Genomic DNA, 22,006 nt, shown 5'->3' with positions numbered 1-22,006 from the left:
ACAAACCATGTTTCAAATATAATTCTTGGATAGAAGCCTTGGGTGTCGATTGGGAGGGTATGAGTCGACTGCATTCCTCTTAGGGGTCTCGTGCCATGGTAAACCTGAGCATGGATCACAAACTCATCATGGTTCCAATTCACAGGTGGTCTATGTACTCCTTCGATGTAGAAAAGTGCTGACTCTTTTACAGATGATAGAAACATTGATTCTAGACAAGAGAAAAAATATTTTAGTATATTCCTGATATAACTTTAATGCCTCTTTTGATATTTAAAATATGGCTGCATTCATTAAAAAAATCAAACTTGATTTGGTTATGTGTCATTTTAATACATATTAGACGTGTGCACCGCGCTGCCGCCGATGATTCCAAACATGTTGAAACATTAGCATGAAATCAGCGTGAAAGTATCTCAAATTCTATGGACTTCTACTAAACTAAAATACGGTCTATCCTCGAATTGCGATACTTTGCTCGTTTTAGTTTTTTGGTGTCGTAAATATTTATGGCCTTTTTTGGGTGCTCCCGTGTAAGTTGGATTCCTTATGATATTTCGGCTACCGTTGCAGGAGGCATCTTGAGGATAAACTATAGTTTTACCATTGGTACACACGTCTAACATCTAAATATTGACGCACATAAGTTATTTATGACTTTTAGGAAATTATCAAAATATTGAATTATTTCGGTAAATAATACAAACCAAATATTTATTAGACTTAAGAAAAAATAAAACACCTTCATATTAAAAAAAAAACTAACTTAAGGTACTACCTACAACTGTTGAGACACAATTTTATAACATATTTTTTTAATGGAATAGGTGAGAGTTCCAACTTTTGAATTAAGAATTTTTCTGAACAAAGTTTTGATTTTTGAAACAAAGTTTTTTTTTGCATTCTGCCTTTTTTGGGCTTGAAATGGTTTTAATATTACTGTAATTACGCAGTAAATATACATAAAGACATCAAGATCTTACGAAAACCCTCTAATCTGCAGTCAACAAAGTGTTTCCCATTGGGAAGTTTTTGAATTTTTTAAATAGGTTTGTATTTTCTTGTCCAATTAATTACAATTTGACATGATATATTATATCGATCAATTAATACATGCCGGAGCAAGCGCTCGGTCGAAAGTACTTTGATTGGTGGACCAGATATTATATAGACTAGTATAAACAAACTTGCAACTTTGGGTGTGCTTGGTAAATGATTTTAAATTATGGATGTGTTCTTATTTTTTAGAATTGTACGTTACCACATTTGAAACATTTTGAGATATTAATCTATTCACATCTAGACACACACAAACTTTCATTTTTAAAGACCATAACACTAACATAATTATGTTTACCTGTAAATATGTATCAACATGTATCAGAGGAAATAATTATAGCAGGCATTTGAAACCCTGTCACATAAACACCAAAATAATCAGTATGAGCAAGGTACTATTGAATAAACATTTGTGAACACATATTTAAATTCTCATCCCTAAAACGGAGATTCTTAAAAATATCTAGTGTTTTTTCAATCTCTCAATAAAATATGTAGATAGTTTTTTTGTAACTTTGGTTCTGCACCATATTTTATATAATATTTGTAATTGTGTTTTGAAATATTTATAACCTCAAAAAAAAACACTACATGAAATAAAGTATATGATTTAAGCATCTATGGAATTCTCGAATCATAAGATGGCCGATATTTGAGGGGGTTAAAAGCAAAACACCACTGTCCATGATCACTGTTTTCGGGAAGACTGACAAAATTAGAAGACAAAATATTATTTCTTTTAAGTTCAATGTACACATTGAACTTAAAATGAATAGTCTTTTCGCTACTGGTTATACCATGCATGAGATACATATGTATTAAACTTTTTAGAAATAATCTTTTCGGTACTCGTAATCCCAAAAACAGTGATCATGGACAGTGGCGTTCTTGCTTTCAACCCCCTCATTTTATGTCTTACTTTCATTTTCTCCGGGAAGACTGTAATGGTTGTCTTCCATCTGGAAATCCACCCTATTTGATTTGCAGTAAAGTGCTATAAATGCTTTCACGGCTTCTCTTAACTTCTGACAGTGTAATCCTAGTGTATCTTTTATTGTTGTTTGGCGAAGAGACACGGAACAATAATCTCCAGTATCATTAATTATTTCTGGTTTCATTATACTAGAATCCGGCTGCGACTGTTGAAATAAAAATTACATGAAATAATTTCAAATAAATATATAATAGTTATTAAAATGTCCTCCAATCAAGTGAATTTGATTTTCATTTGTTTCATACAATATTTTCGTATTGTTCCAATTTCAAATATTATTAATATGATTTCCTGGAAGTAGAAACTAAATTTTAACTGGCTATGTACATCTTAGGTCGTATTCCAAAAAAAAAAATTGGTTTGTTGACTGTGAGAAGAAAGTGCTTTTTTTAAAAATATTTTTTTAGTTTCGGGAGAATAACTGTTTTAATTTTTTTTACAATCTCAAGTACCTACGAGTAATGAGGAAGTTCAGTGGTTTAAAATAAAAAAATGTTAATAAACTACCAAGTAAGCTGAATTAAAAAAAAACTATTAAAGATACAATTTTTTCAGTTTTGTAATTTTATAATTACTCCGCGCGTGACGTCAATAATTTTCTTCGGTGAGATGTCCTGATTGGTGGGTTTGCTTCATGGAAACCGGAAATCTAGCACAAAACTTTATCATTGGTTGATTTAGAAGAACTTGTGATGTCATTTAAAGTAGTTCATTCTTATTACTTTTTAATTACAATTTAGAGAAATTTCACCGTATAATTAAATTCTATAATGTTAACTAAGTGCAGAAAGCATTTTTATATCCAATTTCCAGTAGCGCTGAACTGCCTCATTAAATTACTTTTCGCATTATACTTATTTGAATTACTTTTATAATTTATTGTTAAGAGGTTATTAAAAATAATATTTTTGATTTCTAATGGATAATGAGGAACTTGAGCCCAACAGGAAATTGGATATAATAAATGTTTTCTTGCGCACAGTAAAAATTGGAGCATCCAATTGTACGGCAAAGTTTCCTGAAAACGTACAACAAAAAAAATATTGTCATAAAAACAAACTGCTTTGAATGACGTCAGTAGTTCATATGAATCAACCAATGATAAGAGAGTTATGGAAGATTTCTGGTAGGCTTGCTGTCAATGGACCAATGGGCAGAACTAATTGAGAATAAGCGGAAGAGAACCTCTGTACACACAAAACTTTAAGAAATCATAGCGCTAATAATACGGTATATAAAAATAAAAAAATAAACATTTGGCTTAGTTTAATAGTCTATTAACAGATGAAAAAAAAAAAAAACACTGAACTTCCTCATTTATAACTCAAGACTTGAGACAATGAGTGCTAGAATGAACCTTTCCGAAACTTCTAGATGTAGGTTCTGCAGTGCAGATGAGGAAACACCTACATTCCATGTGAATGTGATGCTTTAGATCATAAAAGGAGCCTCATCCTCGGGGGACCACTGGTTAAACCTGAAGATGTTAAAGAGCTCGCCCCTACTAATAGCCCGATACTTTACGGATCTGGGCTTAAAGGGGGAGATTTAGCAAAATGTAAACTCTCGCTTTCCGCTCTTTATAAACCCGGGCTCGGAGGGCGAGAACTATTCGCGGGGACCCGTCACAATAGATCTTCACAGGTCGCAGTGACATCAGGAGCTTGCATAGCACTGACCCCCACCATTAAGAATAAGAATAAGAGACAATGAGTGTGCATTTTGTAAAAATTATATACAGTGATAGTAAGTACCTGAGAGCATGCACTTACAAGCGCCGTCAAACTTTTGGATATCTGCATCGTCTCCACTCCACCAAGGAGGGTGCATATGGCCTTCACGGCCTGAGCAGCTGCTCCAGTCCTAGCATTCCCCGCCTCCGATACTGATGTCGATAGTCGGGACAATTCTCGCTCCAGAGTTTCTGTTATTTAAATATTTTTAATTATGTTATGATCGATTCAATACTCTGATTGACGAACATTGATCGTCTTTACGAGGATTAAATACTAACAAATTACAACAGGGATGGAGAACATTTTAGAGAAGGAAATATAGGAGTCTAGGCATTTACAGGGTTGATGACCTATCATTCGTTTCAGTTCAGTGCCAAATAAAGTGGCGTTTATTGTAAAGCATAGTATTATTATGATTCGTTTGCAAAACAGTAAAGGTAAATAATATACAAATAAGCTAAATTAAAGTACAATTAATGTATAAGCAAACATATTTGGCACAATCTATTCTCACTAGGTATAGTAAATACGTGTTCTGAGGTAGACAGCATTTTTCTTTTAAGTATAAAATACAGCATTTTTTAAAAAGATGTCTTAAGATAATTAATACAAAATTGAATAATATATAAAAATACGATAATCTTACAAAAAAATATGGAACTAAAAAACCAAAACTGTCAAAGTATATTGGCTGGTATAAGTGGCCATTTTACACACTGTAACAATCACCATTTTGCCTATGTTTAAACATCCATATTTCTTCAATTTTTCCATCCATTTCACTAAAATTGTAATTTGTTCATCTTAATGATATAACTCAAAATATTTTAACATTATATACTGTTTAATAATCTATTTTTCATAAAATAATAATCTTATTATTGCCGCCTGTTATATAAAAATACAGTTTCATTATTTTTTAAAAATAAGTATTGTTTTATTATATGATAGTTTTGTATTCTATGTTGACTTATGTGACATCATATTAACATAAGAGTTTAATATTGCATGTGCGTACATGTATTTATTTTTATAATTTATTTATTTAGTTTTAGGTTCACAAACAGTAAAAGATATCAATATCCACACATTGTTTGTTATTGTGCTGAATATTATGATTGAAAGGTAACAAAAGTAATTTTATAACATGCACATGTAGAAAAAAGGTATGTGTAAATGCATTGTAATAAATACTGTTATCAAACAATACCATCGCCAAAATTTTATCGCAGTTTATTCTTTTGCAAACGTAAAACAGATTACAGGTAATAAAAAGGTATATTTTATTTTTAAGGCCTGGTACATTTGATAACAACTAATTACTGGGTAAGTCACATAACATATTATGAACACAGTTGAAAAAATAAGTAGATGAAGGCGTTAGTTCATGTTATTATTTATAAATTATTAAATAATAAAATAGATTGCCCAGAACTGTTAACTTTAATAAACTTTCGTATTCCACATAGACTAAATTTTTTTGTTTTAAAGTCATCATCATGATTCTAATTATTCATTGAATTCACCAATTATTCGCATGCAGCACTTGCAAACCAATGCAATGATGATTTAGATTTATTTTGTACCACACCGCTGATGATCAAGTCCTGTGTTTTGAAAAAAAAAAAAAAAAATTGAAAATTCAAAGAATGATTGGTTCTTCACTTTTGTTTTAACTCTTTACTCTTGTATTTTTAATTATTCTTTTTAATTTATTATTGTTAAGTACAGGTAAACGTCGTTTTACGCCAGAGGTCCGTTCCAAGAGACACCGGAGTAAAAAAAAAAAAAAGCGTAAACTGAACACAAATATAATGGAAAATATTAGGTTAGGTTCCGTGTCAAAATTATAAGAACAATCCAACATGTTTATTTAATACATATCCTATATATATTTAAAATAAATTATAAATGTACTTAATAAATAGTTTTAATTCGTTTACAAAATAAATAATAATCTCTTGATATAAATAATGATTTTTTTATAATAAATACAACTCACTAGTTCTAAATTAAATGCTAACACTTTTTTTGAAAGAGCATCCAATTTCATTGGCTTTGATTGTTGCTTCCTTTCTTGCAGAATCATAGCACAAACTACACATATTTTAATATTAATAATAAAATAAAAAATGATACTTTTTTATTTTTCTTAAAAACAAAACGAAAACTAACTCTGAAACAGTTTCACACACACAATAGGCTAATCGCGTACACGGCAATAAAATAAAACAACGTGTAAAAGTGTGTCTGCTATTAGAATCGCAGCGCCTACTGTCATCTGGTGTCCGCCGAACCGGGGAATCCCACGCCGGCACCAACCAGCGTAATACTAAATCGGCGTAAATCAAACCGGTGCAAAACGACGTTTACCTGTATTAATATTTATATATACCATGATGTAAACTTTATAACTTTCCTTTTAAAGTTTTTTTTTTAAACATGATATTTTCTTTGATTTACCTTTCTTTTATATAGGAAAATATTTATACTTGTTACAGAAGTAATATTTTTATTTTTTTTATAAATACTGTTTACTATTGTATACTTTTTTTGATGTTTTTTTTCTTTTTTAATATCATGATTTTTTGTTGTATTCCTTTTCACTGGTTTTATTGTTATTATGTAAAAGGTTCATGGAACCATAAATAAATGTCACAAATTTTTAAAAATGCACTTTTTAACATAAACAAAGATTTTAGTACAGCCCTTTCACATAAAGCGACTACACTACCAAAAAGTAGCAGAAAACCGATTTTGAGAGCAAATGAAGGTGTTATTTTTTCAATAATTGTACTGGTGTTAAAAACATTAACCCAAGATATCTGTGCTTTTTGTTTTGTCACATAACATCTTTATTCACTCATGTTTTCAGTTTATTCTGTAAAGTTCATATTTAAACCAATATAAATACTAGACTTATATTTCAGTCTATAACTACATAATTATTGACCATTAACTGGACGGCGTTATGCAATAACCAGTTAAGCGACACAATGTTGTTGTTCGGTTTGCAAGTTAAATCCTAAGATTAATACGAATATTTCATTCTTAAATAAACAATAAATGTTTTTAAAATACAGGCAAAATAAATGTATATATATCAGAAGATGAAAAATTATATAAATAATTTGGATTAAATAAACAAATTAGAACTTCAAATGTGATTTACACAAAACTGTATGGTGGCGCTTAAATGATTATTGCATAACACGGTCCAACTTTTCTGTCTATTCATGTCCATCTGTCTTTCTACAGTTTTTCTCCATGCAATTTCCAAAACTTTGCATTTCAAGGGTTTTGTTACATTAAAGCAATCGGTTATCTTCCACTTTTGTCACCCTCAGTGGACTTTTTCATATTTTATGCAGTAAAGATATTATTACATATCCTAAGATTTAATTGAGGCTCGCAAAATGTATTTTCAGTGGAGATTAATATCCTGCAAAGGAAATTAAACAGAAGGTAAACTATAAAAATCATCAAATACTCACCTAAAAGAATTGATAAACTTTGATAGGATATTGGAGGGGTCAGCCCCTGGTTTGGTAAAAGCTCTTCTAGTGTAAGAAGACTATCTCTAGTGTCGTCTCTTTCTGTCCTAGCTAAGCTGGTATCTTTAGTAGACTGGAGACACAGCAATATATCTTTCTCTAACCTAACACTTTGTCTTACATAGTCATATTCTGCAAGGGAGCTGCCAGGTGTTAGGTATTCACTCATTCCCCAGACCTGTAATAAAAAAAAGATATATGTAATAGATAAATATATTAATACCTATATGTTATGATTTAAGGACAGGTGATTTAGATCCCAAATGCTTCAATAGAAGCAGATTGTTCCCACCTGCTTTTCATATGCTTTAATAACCATGACTTCTCCGTTACCTTCAAGAGAAAAGCCTGTTGAGGTACTGTATTATATGTTTCTTAACATTCAGTTTGTATTTTTGATTAATAGAATACTTAAAATATACGAACCCTTAAGGTGTAAGCAGAAATGTCATCATTTATTTCTCCCTCCAGTTCACAAACAACATGGAGAATGACGTGCTCCACAGTTGACTCAACTAGAATGAAACATAATTATTGTCAATCTCTCAAAGATCAATCAAGAACGCAGTCAATAATTTCTAACACAACGTATAAGGTACTGAAATTCAACCATTATTATGATTGTTAAATACATCAAAAGATACAACAATTCACAGGATTTATATGTTTTTTTTTTGTACCGCAGTGAGTTATTTACAGGAAATTTATGGGAGTGTAAAATAGAAAATAATAAGGGATACATTTAAAAACGATGCTTACCGTCACATGTAAAAGTTATTGGATTAACTGGTCTATCATGGTAAACTAAAAGTTTTATGCTTGTATTTGGAGGGTACTTTCCTTCAGATTTTGAAGCAATAACATATCCGGGATTCGTTACTGGATCAGAGTAAGAGTATTCACCTAAAGTACAAATTACAGAAATAAACAAAATAATCACAATGAAGATATACATAATTGCAAAACATGTAATGAAAATAAAGTAAAAAAACATCTTACATCTTATTTCTTTAACCATGTCTACAAAGGCTATTAGGTCTGGTGTAAATTGTCTTTTTTTGACAAGTGAGATGCATTCATAAAGTTTACTCTGAAAATTATTTTAAAAACATTTAGTAAAAAAAAAAAATAGCAATTAAATAGTACTAAAAATAGAAATAATTAAAATTAAAAATGAAGATTCTAAATATTTAAAGATATTTCATAAAAAAATACTAATTTGAATTTTAATATATGCATGTATTTAAAAACACTTTTTATGTGTTAAATAAAAAAAATCACAGTGGAAATTTGAATTTATTAAGTTCTGGGTTAGTCAATTGATTATCATAAAACAAAAAAATCTCTTACAAATCTCTTACATTTAGAGTATTGGTTTTTTTCCTGACTGCAAGGGCAGGAGGGAACGGTTTTGGTGGGGGGGAAGGCAATGGAGAGGGGATGGGTTCTGGAACGCCTCTCCTGCTGTTGATTGTTGCATAAATTGGATCCCTCAATGTTTCGTGTTCACCATAAAGAAAATCTAGCGGATCGTATTCATCGTAAACGCTCCCACACTCACTGCTGCTCATATATTCTAAAAGATAAAAAGGAAAAAATGCACACACAGATGGAATACAAATTAAATACATTAGAATGATTTTTGTGAAATAACAAATAACGTCTAATGATAATGTTAGACCTATAAATAATAAATATTTATGTAATATTTTAATTAAATAAAAATAAATTGTATTCTTACCAATTGTATTTAGGTCTGCCATCAATGGATCGAAAGCCTCCAAAACACTTACTCTAACACTGCCAACACCAGAAAAACTATAATTGAAAATTACACTGAATCAATTACATTAATTAATTAACGCATAAGAAATTAAAATAAACTATATAGCAGTAATATGTTTCTTTCTTTCATTTGTCGGCTTTGTGGTGTGATGGTCAGCGCGTTTGCCTACCATGCGAGAGGTCTCGGGTTCGATTCCCGACATGGAATATTTATTTAAAAAGGTGTTTTTGAACTAGAATATTTTATAGTCCCCGGACCGGTACTTGAACCGTAAGACTGATTATCTGACCTTCATGTAACAAAAATTATAAAGATATTTATTTTATAAACGCCCAGAGGGCTCTTACAATAAACAGTTAAAAGTACATGAAGCATTATAGAAAATAACATAAAATAAAATCATGACTATTCCACTAAACATGAACATGCTGTGATTGGTGTACCAATGCAGTGACCTATGCACCATTAAGTGCGAATAATGACGAGAATAAAGTTGAATTAATAGTTACCTAGTGTTCGCTCCTAAATCAATCAGATTAGATGACTTTCCACCTGGTGACAAAAAGGGATCTCTGTATGCAGACTGGAAGAGAAAATAAATGGTTATTTTTTAAAGTTCAAGGTATTTATATGTATAAGGTAATAAATGAAATAAGAAAAAAGTACCGTGGATGATCTGGTTGATATTTCAGAACTCGCTCTTGTGTTGGTTTTGTATGTGTCAGATTTTCTCCCTTCAGATGACTGACTTACAACACTCCATGCAGAACTATTCAAATTGTTTATTTTGCTGGTTTCAGTCGTGGATACTATACTCGATTTGGTATTTGATATTAAAATGTTTTCTTTTTCCTCTTTCGAAGAATTACTTCGTACCGAGGTATTAGATAAACTTTGCGCAGATGGAGAAGTCTTTATTCCTTGTTTCGCAAGACTAGATCCAGAAGATGGACCGTTATTATTGAAAATATTCAACTGCGGATAACTGGCCGAGTTGGGAGTCGGATTCAATGCGGCACTTTGGTTTCCAAGATTTATGTTCCTCGCAGGTAAGGACATATTATTTGAGATGAATGGTTGTTGCTGCTGTATGGGAGATTGAGCGTTGGTAAGATTTGGGTAAATCGGTGGACTTGCAGAGTTAAAAGGTGGCTGATAAACAAAACCGGGATTGCTGTTTGCAAAACCCGACAAGTTTCTATTATTCATGTTCAGATTTGGGTAAATATTATTTTGCGTATTAGTGAAAACTCCCGTGGTTTGTGAATACTGATATTGTACATACGGGGAATTTGTAGGGAAGGCGATGAGTGGATTGACATAATTGTTAATACCAGCATTTGGAGAGGGATACGGTATGACATTTTGAGGTGAACTTGCAGAAAAATTAGAAAGATTGGAGTTGCTTCGTGTCAATTTAGGGCCTTCTTTAGGAACAGGCACAAGTGCCATTTGGTCTGTCTGGTGAAGTCTGTAATAAAAAACCACACATTCATCAGCAAAATTAGTAACAAAAGAAACATATTTTTAGTTTTTTATAGTCACTGAAGTGTTAGTGAAGTGAGTCTTAAAAACAGTGACAGTATTATTAATGAAGATCTCGAGTGGAATTAAAAATCACAAGTCTTATTAATTGTAAAATATTAAGTAATTAATCAATGCCAATTCCTTAGATCTTTACTACTAATGAGGAAGTTCAGTGATTTTCTTTATTTGTCAATAGACTATTAAACTAAACCAACATTTATTTTAATGCACCGTATTCTTATCGAAATAATTTTTTAAAGACTCGTAATATTGAGATTACTCCGCCGGTGACGTCACTAGTTCTCATCGATCAGTTGTCCTGACATTTAAAAGTAGAGGCCCGTAGCTATCAAAATACATTAAACGTTGAAAAAAATGGCTTCCTGGAAACAGAACATCTATCACAACACATGTCAACGCTGTAATTGATTGGTTGATTCCCAAGAACTTGTGATGTCGTTCAAAGTAATAAATTTTTATTAAAACTATATTTATTAATTTAATTTTTGAGAAATTTCACAGTACAATTAAATGCTCTAATTTTTACCACATGTAAGAAAACACTTTTTATATCCAATTTCCCATAGCACTGAACTTCCTCATTATTTGATAAGCACCTTCGCAAAGGCAAGCAGCCTTACACATTTTTTAAACTTAAAAAAAAAAAACGTTTTTAAAAAAAAATCTCTACGCCAAAAAAATTATCATAGTACAGTACAGTAAACAAAACATGATTTGGGTACATTAAATTTATTTTTAGTGGTGAAAGATGATTATATTTTTTTTGTTGCATTTGTTATGAACATTTTTATTTTTTTGTCTTGTGTGCTAAAGTTATAAGTTTAAGTGTTTTGTTTTTATATTTTCATTATATTTTGTGGATAAGCGGTTGAAAAAAAAACAATTCTTATTGTTTCCTTACTTGTGAATGTGTTTGATGCACTCCTTCAGTTCTAGGTGAGCTTTTCCTCCGGAAGCGGGCCTCGTGAACGAAATTAGATCATTGGTTTCGTTCTCCGCCTCGCAGTTGGTAGGACTAGTAGAGGGGGACCTGCCCTCATCAGGGGCGGCGGTGGAAGGCAGCAAGGGGCGCGGCCGGCGGGCTGGGCGCCGCGGGGGAGGCGGCAGGGCAGGGGGGATGGTCCCAGAACCCGAGCGAGAGCGAGAGGGTCGCAGCGGGCCATCACATTCAAATTCAGAAGTAGGACTCGCTAAATGGAAAAATTATTACCATATTTTAAATAATAAAGTTTTTTAAAATATATAAAAATACTAGATTTAGTGTAAATTTACTATACACTCCTCTTTAGAACAGGTTATTCTAGTAAGGAGGACCCTCAAATCAATGTTTTATGCTTTTGAAAAAATGAAGAATTCCAGAGCTCACTGTAAAGAACCTTTTTTAAACCGAATTCTAAATTAATTTAAGTAGGTATTTTAAACCATATATGCAAACAGCGTGACAACATTTAAAAACAATATGAAAATACTGCATTAACACATTTACTTAGGTGTATGTTTATCTGTCTCGCAGTCAATGATCAGCATGTTTGCCACCCATGCAAGAGGTCTCATGCGCGATCCCAGATATGTTTATCGTGAAATATTCACTTAATCTTTTACAGGACCAACTCGCTGCTTGAATTCAAAAGGGCCACAAATTGAAAACCTCGAACTTTCGTTTTAATGCAAAAATGATATTGAAATTAGTCATATTTTTTCTATAAGAAAAAGACTTCCGTGGATTTTATACTATAAATGACCCAAATCGTACAACAGCCCTTTTGGCATTTTGGTGGCTAACTTCAGAGCAAAACGTTATAATGTTGATATCATTGTTACTTACTTTATAAGTGTGTTAGATATCTTTGAAGTATTAAATTTCTTAAACTTCCATATTCCCTTATCAAAATGTTTTCCCTCTGTGTTGAAACAAATTTATATCTAAATAACTTGGGAGGAAATCCAGCCTGTCTACAAACATTTGGACACACTCAAAACATTGTTGGTTTTTGAAGAATTTTATTTTGTTACTCAATTTTTAAATGTCAACCTACAATTGCATAGAAGTCATGTTTTAGTATTTTTACTTGGTTTATTTTTATGTAGCTGGCTATCTTTACTGCGTAATTCATTTTTATATTAATTTTTCCATGTTTAACAAATTCATGGAAAAAAAAACCCCCAATAAAACATAATTTTATTTCCGATATGTGGCTTTTTTTTTCTCAATATTTTCATCGACATAAGCCTATCTTTTTTTAATGCAAAAGGGACTAAAGTGATGTTTTATGTTTCTGGGTGATAGCACTAAAATGACAGCTGTCAAACTCATTTCAATAGTTATGGGTAATTACTGATCACTGATCATGTACCGATCAAATAAATTTTATCAGTTTTTTCATGCAAACATGAAACTCTGTTTCCGGAAATTGATATAAAAATGCAAAAACAAGCCTCTCTGTCTACCCCTACGAGGAAACGGCGTGATGGTTTGTTTGTTTAATTTTTAAACACGTTTAAGGAAATTTCTGTGAAAAACTAAAATCACTTCAACAATTATTTTATTTAAATTCCATATTAGTGATAGTCACAAAGTTAATTAGAGCATGGTAAAATATGGTATTCAGTATAGAAAGTAGTTTTATACATTTCAATTGCTTTAGTATATAATACGTGAGTATAAAAAATATTTGCATTTTGAACAATTTTTTTGTACTAACTACATTCCACCTGAATTATTCTGAAAATTGGCATACTTATTGATTAGTATTTATATTATTAATTGCTTATCAGTATTTTTAAAATTTAATTTTTATTTGAAAATTTAAAATCAACCTGACATTATGATTACACTTACCAGATGAGATATAACATGGACCAGGCTTTATAATATTTCTTATGTAACCCTTACGGGTTTTTAAAAATAATAAATAAATAAAATAAAAAAATACTAAAACAATTTAGAAATGATATCCCACAATAGTATAAATAAGAATAAAAAATGAATAATGAGTCATTTGAAACGGTGACAAATAAGTCATGTAAAAAATGTTTTAAAATGTTAAAAAATTGGTCACAAAAAAAACCCAAAAACACTTATTTAAGCGTGCATAATTGCGTTGTATTTAGTAGATAAATATTACATGTCGCATAATATAGGCATAGTAAAGCATATCATCAAAGAACTTAGATAATTCTTATCAACAACATAAAGCAGAGGCCATTCATTCCCTCTCTACAAATTGTTTCCTGACTAAATAACGATTATAAGTATTTCAATTATATATTTATCAGCAAAACATAGTTTTTTTAATGGAAAATCGATTACTAAAATGATTGAATAGGATTTTTTTTCTAATGCGGTACAGTTTTTGATATGCCTATAAGTACCTACATACTAACTTGTTTTCCCATAAAATGCTTGAATTTGAATACCTGTCATGTAAAAGTTCTCTGGGCGAGTATAGATAATAAATAAATGCAGAATTGTTAAAACACCTTTTAGACCACACATAAAAATGTTGGGAAATCAACAAAAACTGTCCCCCGAAAAAAAAAATTAGAGTACAAATTTTTTGAATAGATCAGCTCGATGTACAATGTGTATAGCTATATGTTGGGAAAATATAATTAATCTATATAATTGAAATTAATTTCAATTAATATTTAAATTTCATGTATAAAGGTGATTTTACAATTACAGTACACGAATGGTATTCTTACAGCCAAACTCTAGGCTTCTATGAATACATTTGAATTTTTTTTATTTTTTTTTTACAATTTACGTGTTTGGAGTATAAATCAGTGTTTTTTTTACACTTAAACGATGCGATTGAGTAGGAAACTCTGATTTTCCAGTTTACTGTTTACCATATTGATGTCTGATATATGTTTTTAAAAAAATAATATTTTTCATGTTTCTGATCTTATATTTGTGGTGATATACCCATGTATCTGTGTCAACTAATTGCTAGTCCCATCTCAACACAGGACTTTTAGTCCCGTGGAGCTGGGACTTATGCCTCAAATAATGTAAGATAAACTTATGTATGTAAATAAATAAAATTAATAAAATCTAACCATTATGAACATGTTCTAGAACAAAAGTTATATTCCGCAAAATGTGGTCTAAAGGTGTTTGAACAATAAATTCAAATATCGTGGGCATACAAGAGAAATTGACTAAGTGAAAAAATCAATAATGTTCAGGGGAGCCATTTTAGTGTTTTTTTAGAGTTTAATTGCTTCTCAAAGATCAAATTTTTAAGTAGGTGGTTGATAATTGTACATTATATGCACGGTACTTCCAACTTTAATGCAAAGTATAAACATATTTCCAAAACATTATCACTTTTAAACAAAATAAAAAATTGAAAAACTTAGTCAATTTTTCCTGTAAAATTTGTCATGAAATTTTGCAGATAAACATTTTTGTTTCGTTCATTGAGGGAGGTAGTATTTTAGTTTATTTTATTTTTTAACTATAAATCATGTTTTTGGGATTTTTTAATATTTATAAAAGTTAAATAAACACAGAATACAAAATAAATGAAAAAGAACAAATAATTAAGAAGTGTTACGTAATAATCTAAAGAAATTTTTTTATTAATGAACTTTTAATTTAAAAAAAACATATCTGTCGAATACAAAACGTATACTTACTTACTAAATACTTACTACTAACTCTAACTCTCACTGGTGACATCTACCTACATGTAAAATGTTACTTGGTCAATTCTTTGGATCTTAAATTTACTAATAAAAGTGACGATGTGTGTTGGTCAGTTTTACTTGTCAAAAATCTTTGCTATCTATTTACTATCACATATTTTAAAAACTAAATTTTTTTGAAGTGTCGGATTGAGTTGGCATTTTTACCAGTCAAGCATTATGCTTATACAATGGCAAAAAGTAAATAATCTCAACTTTGTCATTTTTGCAAATGGTCACTTTAACTTGTATAACCACGATATATATAATAATAAATTATGTTCTTTTTTTTCCACCAAATGATTTATATTGCACATGTATAAATGTTAATGTACCTAAAATTGTTTTTAAAATGTAAACCTACATATTTATAATATGCAAAACAAATATACATGTTATTCAAGTATGTCCAAATATTTGCAGACAGGTACTGGATTTTATCATTTAAGGTTGTTTTGAGATTGATAGGTATTCCAACAGTGTTAATGAATGGTGTAGGTTACTAAGTGTGTAAAGTGACAAAATAGCTAATGACAAATCATACACCCTGTAAAGAATAGACTTCTATATTCGCTCCTATGAATAATAAGTTTACAATATATGAGGTACATACTAAAAATTTTACCTTTTAGAAAGGTAGGAATGTTGGTGAGAATTTATGAATTCACAAATTATAATAATGAACAGGGGATTATTTATGTAAATCAATCCCGAGGAATTAAATAACAAGAAGAAATAAAGAAAATATTTTTAGTAAAACATTTACAAAAATGAAAATTTAAATTTTAGCCTGTCTGGGAGTAAATTTCTGCAGACAAAACTGTATCTGGGGGAGTGAGTTTTTTTTTATACTCGTATATTCATTTCAACTTTTTATATCTTTGTAGTAAAATGTCGTAGGTAAAACAGAAAATTAATCTGAAGTGTGGTTTTAGGGTTCAAATACAACCAAAGATGGCAGTACAAATGCCATTCTAGAAATAAATGTCACCGGGCTTTAGTTATAAGCGCAGACATAAATGTATGCATTTTGAGGAAACTTTTGTTTGGGCGACCACATATGGCCATACTTCCGGGCAGGTTAAATAAGAAATACTATATTCAGATAATTTAGATGCTAAGACTTTCCTTTGGTTGTTAAGTTGTGTCTCTAGGCTGAATAGTGGAAAGAATTAAAAAAAACCCAGGAAACTCTATGGAAGTTAAGACTATACACTTTATTATGTGTTTATTTATTTTGTTATCTGGAAATTAAACCAGGAGATTGTCTTTCCAGTAATCTCCAATAATCAACTGAAAATAAAAGATTAGATGAAATGATAGATACAAGTATTTGTTATATTTGGCTATGCCATGTCTTTCTCTGTCTTATTGATTTTTGCAATCTATCAAAATTCGCTTTGTAGTTTTATTTTGCCGTTTTTTTTGCTGTTCAAATTAAAATATAAATAATTTCCTTTCCACACCTAATGGTGCATAGGGCACTGCATAGGTACAACAATCGCAGTGTATTTTGACCGTTTTTTATTGTTACATGAAAGTAAGATGATCAGTCTTACGCTGCATGTGCCAGTCAAGAAACTGTGTTTTTATTTTTAAAACACCTTTTAAAATAAATATTTTATGTCAACCATGTTGGGAATCGAACCCGAGACCTATTGCATGGTAGGCAAACACGCTGACCATTAAACCACAAGGCGGACAGAAACTTTTGCTGTTCATTCACTCTATATGTCTTAACTAATGCAGCACTCCGTCCTTAGTATTGTCGATAATGCATGTCTTAGACTAGCATTCTACATGGATTTGGACATTTGTACACCTATCGTAAATAGTTTTACAACACATTCTCTCGTGAGATTGCACTTCGACATCATTCAGACACTTTCATCCTCAGTAATCTGTATCTAATACGTTACTTATAGGATAAACGTTAAAAGTAAAATTTTGTTTAATATGTATTTAGGGCATGTTTCAAACGTGTAAAATGTTTAACCCAGGACGGTACACCCTAGTTAGGAAAAATTAAAAAGAATAAATACAAAAATTGTAAAAGAATAAATGTATTACATAAAGGTCAGTCAGATCAGTCTCGCACTTCAGGTATCAGTTTGTGTTAACCACTACACCACAAGGTGGAGGCGGGTGACGTAGATATTATAGTGGATATAATATCTAATATTATAATTTATCTTTTTAAAACACACTGGTATTACACATATTAATTCTGTACATCTAATAATATATTTTTGATTCGATGTATGTAAGATTTTCTAAATGTGGAGACGGCTCTAGATTCCCCGAAACATTTTTAGCCGTTCTTTCACTGTCCATTCGCTCTACATGTCCAAACCAACGCAAAGCTCCTTTCTAGTCTTTGTCGATAATGCTTATGCCTATCTCAGCTTTACATAATGTACGGATCTCAATATTTGTGCATCTACTGTACATAGTTTTACCACACATTCGCCTGAGAGATCGCATTTTGACAGCATTCAGCCTACTTTCATCCCTGTTTTTCCAAGTCCACACATCAGGGTCGGGACCAGGACTAATATATAAATTTGAGTTAAAAATATGAGTGTGGTAGTTAAGTTGGCTATTACAACTTGAAGAGCTAGCTTAACTTTACCATTGTATATATGTTTTTATTTTGATAAACTAACTAAAAACAATTAAAAATAATATATCAATAAATAAATTTAACATATTACAACAGAGATGAAGAACATTTTAGAGAAGGTAATATAGAAGTCTACGCATCTACAGGGCTTATGATCTGTCATTGGTTGGTTTAAGTGGCCACTTTACACACTGTGTAACATTTACCATTCTGCCCATATTTGAACATCTATATTCCTTCCATTCTTTCACCTCTTGATGTTTTTGAAGTTAAATTTAAATCAAAGAAATTTTTTGAACACGTGTAAAAACTGCATTAAATGTTAATTAGTATGAATGGAATATTATTTTGTGTTTTTTTCACTATAAATTCTATGTTTTTATTTTTTTTTCTCATATACTCGTATATTCAAAATTAAATAAACTCTTATAGATAAAAAACTACAACAGTGTAAGTCACTCTCCAGGCACAAGAGTTAGTCTTTTTTTGGAGAGTTACAGTGATAACAATTACTAGATGTATAAACGTAGATCTGTATATAATTTTTTGAAAAACATGTACCTTTTATGAAATTTTTTTTTTTTTTTTTGAGATTATTCTTTGTTAGAGAGCTTTGTTTTGTAATAGTATAGTCAATTAGAGTTAATATTTTTTTATTTTACGTTATTAACAGATCTTTTGGTTTTTCCCAAAATTGATTTTTTTTGCTAAATCTTTTTCATTACCGTACTAGTGTTTTGATGAAGTGTAAATTTGAAATGTGTGTAGTTTATAAATATTGAAGATTGGTTAGTATATGGTTGAATAATGATTAGAATGAAGTTAATATTAGTACTTTTGTGAACCATGTTTGTACTATTTTAAGATGAAATTAATAATAAATGTGTGTACTAAACCTTGGGTAGACTGTAGACACGCAGCTATATGAGTATTTTAAACACAGAATTGCAGGATTTAATGATGGTGTACATAAATTTACTTACACATGAGCAACGCTTCTCCAAATAACTCTCCAAGTCTAAATTATCATTAGATCAAAATGTCATTAGAGTAATTAGAAAACAATATTCTCAAGTCTGGTATCAGTTCACTTTGAATTAAACCAAACACAATAGTAGAGAGATAACTAAGCCAGATAGATTTAAAATGAACTGTTAAGACCGTGAATCATCCAAAGGAAGTATATTCAATTAACTGTATTTGACATGTCAAAACATCGGAAGTTTTTATAAACAATAACACAACAAACCAAATTATGTTTATATAACATTTATCGAAAATAATAAAACAAAAACGTGTGTACTATAAAACATATTGTATAAATAAAAAATCCTTTGCTGTAATTCAATAACAGTGCAAAAGAACATATCTGAAACGTAGTGTATGGTGAATTATCTCGGTTACCTGAATTAATACTCCTTTGCTTCCTGAATTTTTCCAATGCCAAACTCTCTAGACTGAGAGCTTGTGCTCTTTCTAAATCAGCTTGAAATTGCAGCTCGTAGTCCGACATTATAAAACTAAACACATTTCTCACACAAATATGCCTTATTGATCGAAAACAGAGTCACTCAAATCGAACTATGAACGATCTTTGTTCCAGACATGGTGTCAGACGGCAATCACAATGATAGTCTTTATACAGATTTAACTGAGAGTTCTATGACCACGAATCAAAAATCATTGCGAAGCGAAATAAAATTTAATTGCACGGCGAATAGGTCACCCGTAAAATAAAGACAGTAAATGCAAAAACTTTCTAGTGTTCCAAATAACAATTCTAATGAAACGTCAGTTTTAGTTATAAAATAGTCATAGACAAGTTGTGTAAAGTATTTTTTCTATGGAATTCGTTTTTGTACTTGCCAGAAAAAAAAAATTCAAAGTACTTTCAAGAAATGGGTACCTACGGTTTAAAAAAAAAAAATATAAATAATATTTGTAAAGTATCTATGATCAATTCATATTTTAATTTTACTTATTATATAATTCGCATTGCAATATTCTTTAGATGCAAACAAAAGTAATTATAGATGGCAAATGAAACATATTATTTGTCATCCTATATATTTTTATGTACACCTCGTTACAATTAACGTAATTATATGTTTGTTAAATTAATAGGTTAATAATATGTTGAGTTGAAATTAGATATCTATAACAAACTGAATTATGATGATCCTGTAGTAATGTCGCACTTTAATGTTCTAAGCCACACCTAATCTAGTCGGCGGCCTCCGTGGTGTAGTGGTCAAGACGCTTGACTCAAGCACGGAAGGTTCCGGGTTCAATTCCCGGTGAGAACACAAAAATTAAAATGTGATTTTTCTCAAGCCTGGCTGCTCTGTGATGTAATTCACCACTGTAATTAGGCCTCCTGGCCTGTTGTGGTGCAAAAAAAAAAAATGTAGTCGGTATTGGTTTGAGGCTCTTATTCCACTCTACCACAACTTGATTTACATTTTATGGCATAAAGCTAGTATCAACTTGTAAACAATGCTTTCAAGACCATAAAATTATCCACAGGTACCGTCATGTGGCAAATCTATGACCAAATATGTTTCACATTTCTGCTTTAGAGACATTGATAAGTGAATACAAAATCAGATTTATTTATGATAATAACTTTACAAACATATGCCCATAGAATTATAATTGTACAGAAACTATGTACGCACATCAAACTGAAGCCGACAAAACTACTCATAAATGAATAGTTTTACGTTTTGGGCATTAGTAAGTCTGTAGACGTCGCTTAGTACACAACTGCCGATTAAAATACGATTACGCCATGTTGTGTCGTTTTAAGTGTAAAAATACTGCTGGGATTATAGGGGAATAGGATGAAATCACATTTCATGCGTAAGTAGCAAATTCATAAAAAATATTATTTAAGTATTCGATTACTTTACTGTCTGTCAGATTGTTAAATAAAATAAAGCGAACATTTTGTTAGTATTGCCAGGGTAGTCTATTTTTTACCCGGCTTTCTATTCATAAGTTTAGTTTAGTCTAACAAATTTGAATTATAAGGAATAAAAAAATAATTTTATTTTAAAAACAAGTTATATTCATTTATCAGTAAAAAAATATCATACAAATTAAATTACTTACAGCTATGGCAATAACAAATTATATAGTAGTTAATACATTTAAATACAGATTAAGGCATTATGAAGATCAGGTACTTCAATGGTAAACATAAATGCTTGGCACATGGTGTAGAGTTACAAATAATACTTCTTATGTACATAATAATATTTTCATTTAGAACATAATACTAGGCATATAGCGGGTAACTCTTTCTGCCCGTAGGAAATCACTCATTGGACGCTTTCCAAATCACGCTTCCTTTCCCTTGCTGATTTGTTAGTATTTCCTAAAAATAATACAAATTTTAAAATGTAGGAACGATAAGGAGTAGGTTGTTTAGTTTTGGTCATTTTAACTTAATTATCTAAATATGTTGTTATATTAGAGTACTTATATACAACTACCTCAAATTTATATGAGTTCGATTCATATTTATGCACTAGTCAGAAGCAAGTACAAAAGGCTGCAATAGTAGCCGTACAGTAGCGCAATTCCTAAGTAATTTATTATATTATGAGCTAGAGACTTTTTATTCAAGGTTCTCTTTTTAATATATGGTCTTGCTAATGCATCCCACGACAACAGATAAATATAATTGTTTTTATTTGGAAGATTTATGGATATGTGCTTTTTACAGCAGATTGGTACTGTCTTATACATTTATTATTTTATTTTGTAGGGTTTGTATGGTTGTTATATACTCAATTAAAATGTATACTGTTGTAAATAGTGAGCAAACCACTGATAAAAAAATCAGTTAAGAATGTGTAAATAAATGCTCAGAGCAACCCAAATACAAAAATAACTTTGTCAACACACGAAAGCCTGGAAAAATATAGTCTAAAACGAGTAGAAATCAGTAAAAATCTGAACTACACTTAATTTTGGCAACACTGATTTTTTACAAGATTTTGACGTTAC

The 22,006-nt window shown here is 30.6% G+C and overlaps 2 protein-coding genes across 3 annotated transcripts in view; both read right to left on the bottom strand.

Moving 5' to 3' along the window:
• The window catches only part of LOC148281647 (phosphatidylinositol 4-phosphate 3-kinase C2 domain-containing subunit alpha-like), a 46,451-nt gene extending 26,639 nt beyond the window's left edge, over positions 1-19,812 (bottom strand). Inside the window, exons 1-13 of one of the 2 annotated variants that reach the window (XM_088226379.1) lie at positions 19,397-19,812; positions 11,579-11,867; positions 9,796-10,600; positions 9,639-9,712; positions 9,085-9,161; positions 8,705-8,919; positions 8,343-8,433; positions 8,103-8,246; positions 7,770-7,858; positions 7,284-7,521; positions 3,808-3,977; positions 1,979-2,198; positions 7-211 (exon numbers count right to left, since the gene is read on the bottom strand). In XM_088226379.1, coding sequence (XP_088082505.1) covers positions 7-211; positions 1,979-2,198; positions 3,808-3,977; positions 7,284-7,521; positions 7,770-7,858; positions 8,103-8,246; positions 8,343-8,433; positions 8,705-8,919; positions 9,085-9,161; positions 9,639-9,712; positions 9,796-10,600; positions 11,579-11,867; positions 19,397-19,505 — 2,726 coding nt within the window. In that variant the 5' untranslated portion in view covers positions 19,506-19,812. The remainder of the gene's footprint in view (positions 1-6; positions 212-1,978; positions 2,199-3,807; positions 3,978-7,283; positions 7,522-7,769; positions 7,859-8,102; positions 8,247-8,342; positions 8,434-8,704; positions 8,920-9,084; positions 9,162-9,638; positions 9,713-9,795; positions 10,601-11,578; positions 11,868-19,396) is intronic. The other variant, XM_088226380.1, reaches the window with a different exon arrangement.
• A 1,227-nt stretch (positions 19,813-21,039) lies between these two features.
• LOC148281646 (nose resistant to fluoxetine protein 6-like) overlaps positions 21,040-22,006 on the bottom strand; it is a 73,388-nt gene continuing 72,421 nt past the window's right edge. The window contains exon 12 of the mRNA XM_088226392.1: positions 21,040-21,371. Coding sequence (XP_088082518.1) covers positions 21,316-21,371 — 56 coding nt within the window. The 3' untranslated portion in view covers positions 21,040-21,315. The remainder of the gene's footprint in view (positions 21,372-22,006) is intronic.

Source organism: Micrasema longulum, unplaced genomic scaffold, assembly GCF_059751315.1.
Source record: "Micrasema longulum isolate JH-2025_06_02 unplaced genomic scaffold, ASM5975131v1 h1tg000428l, whole genome shotgun sequence".
NCBI lineage: Eukaryota > Metazoa > Arthropoda > Insecta > Trichoptera > Brachycentridae > Micrasema > Micrasema longulum.
Note: the sequence above shows the minus strand (reverse complement) of the source record. Positions and strands in the feature narration are given on the sequence as shown.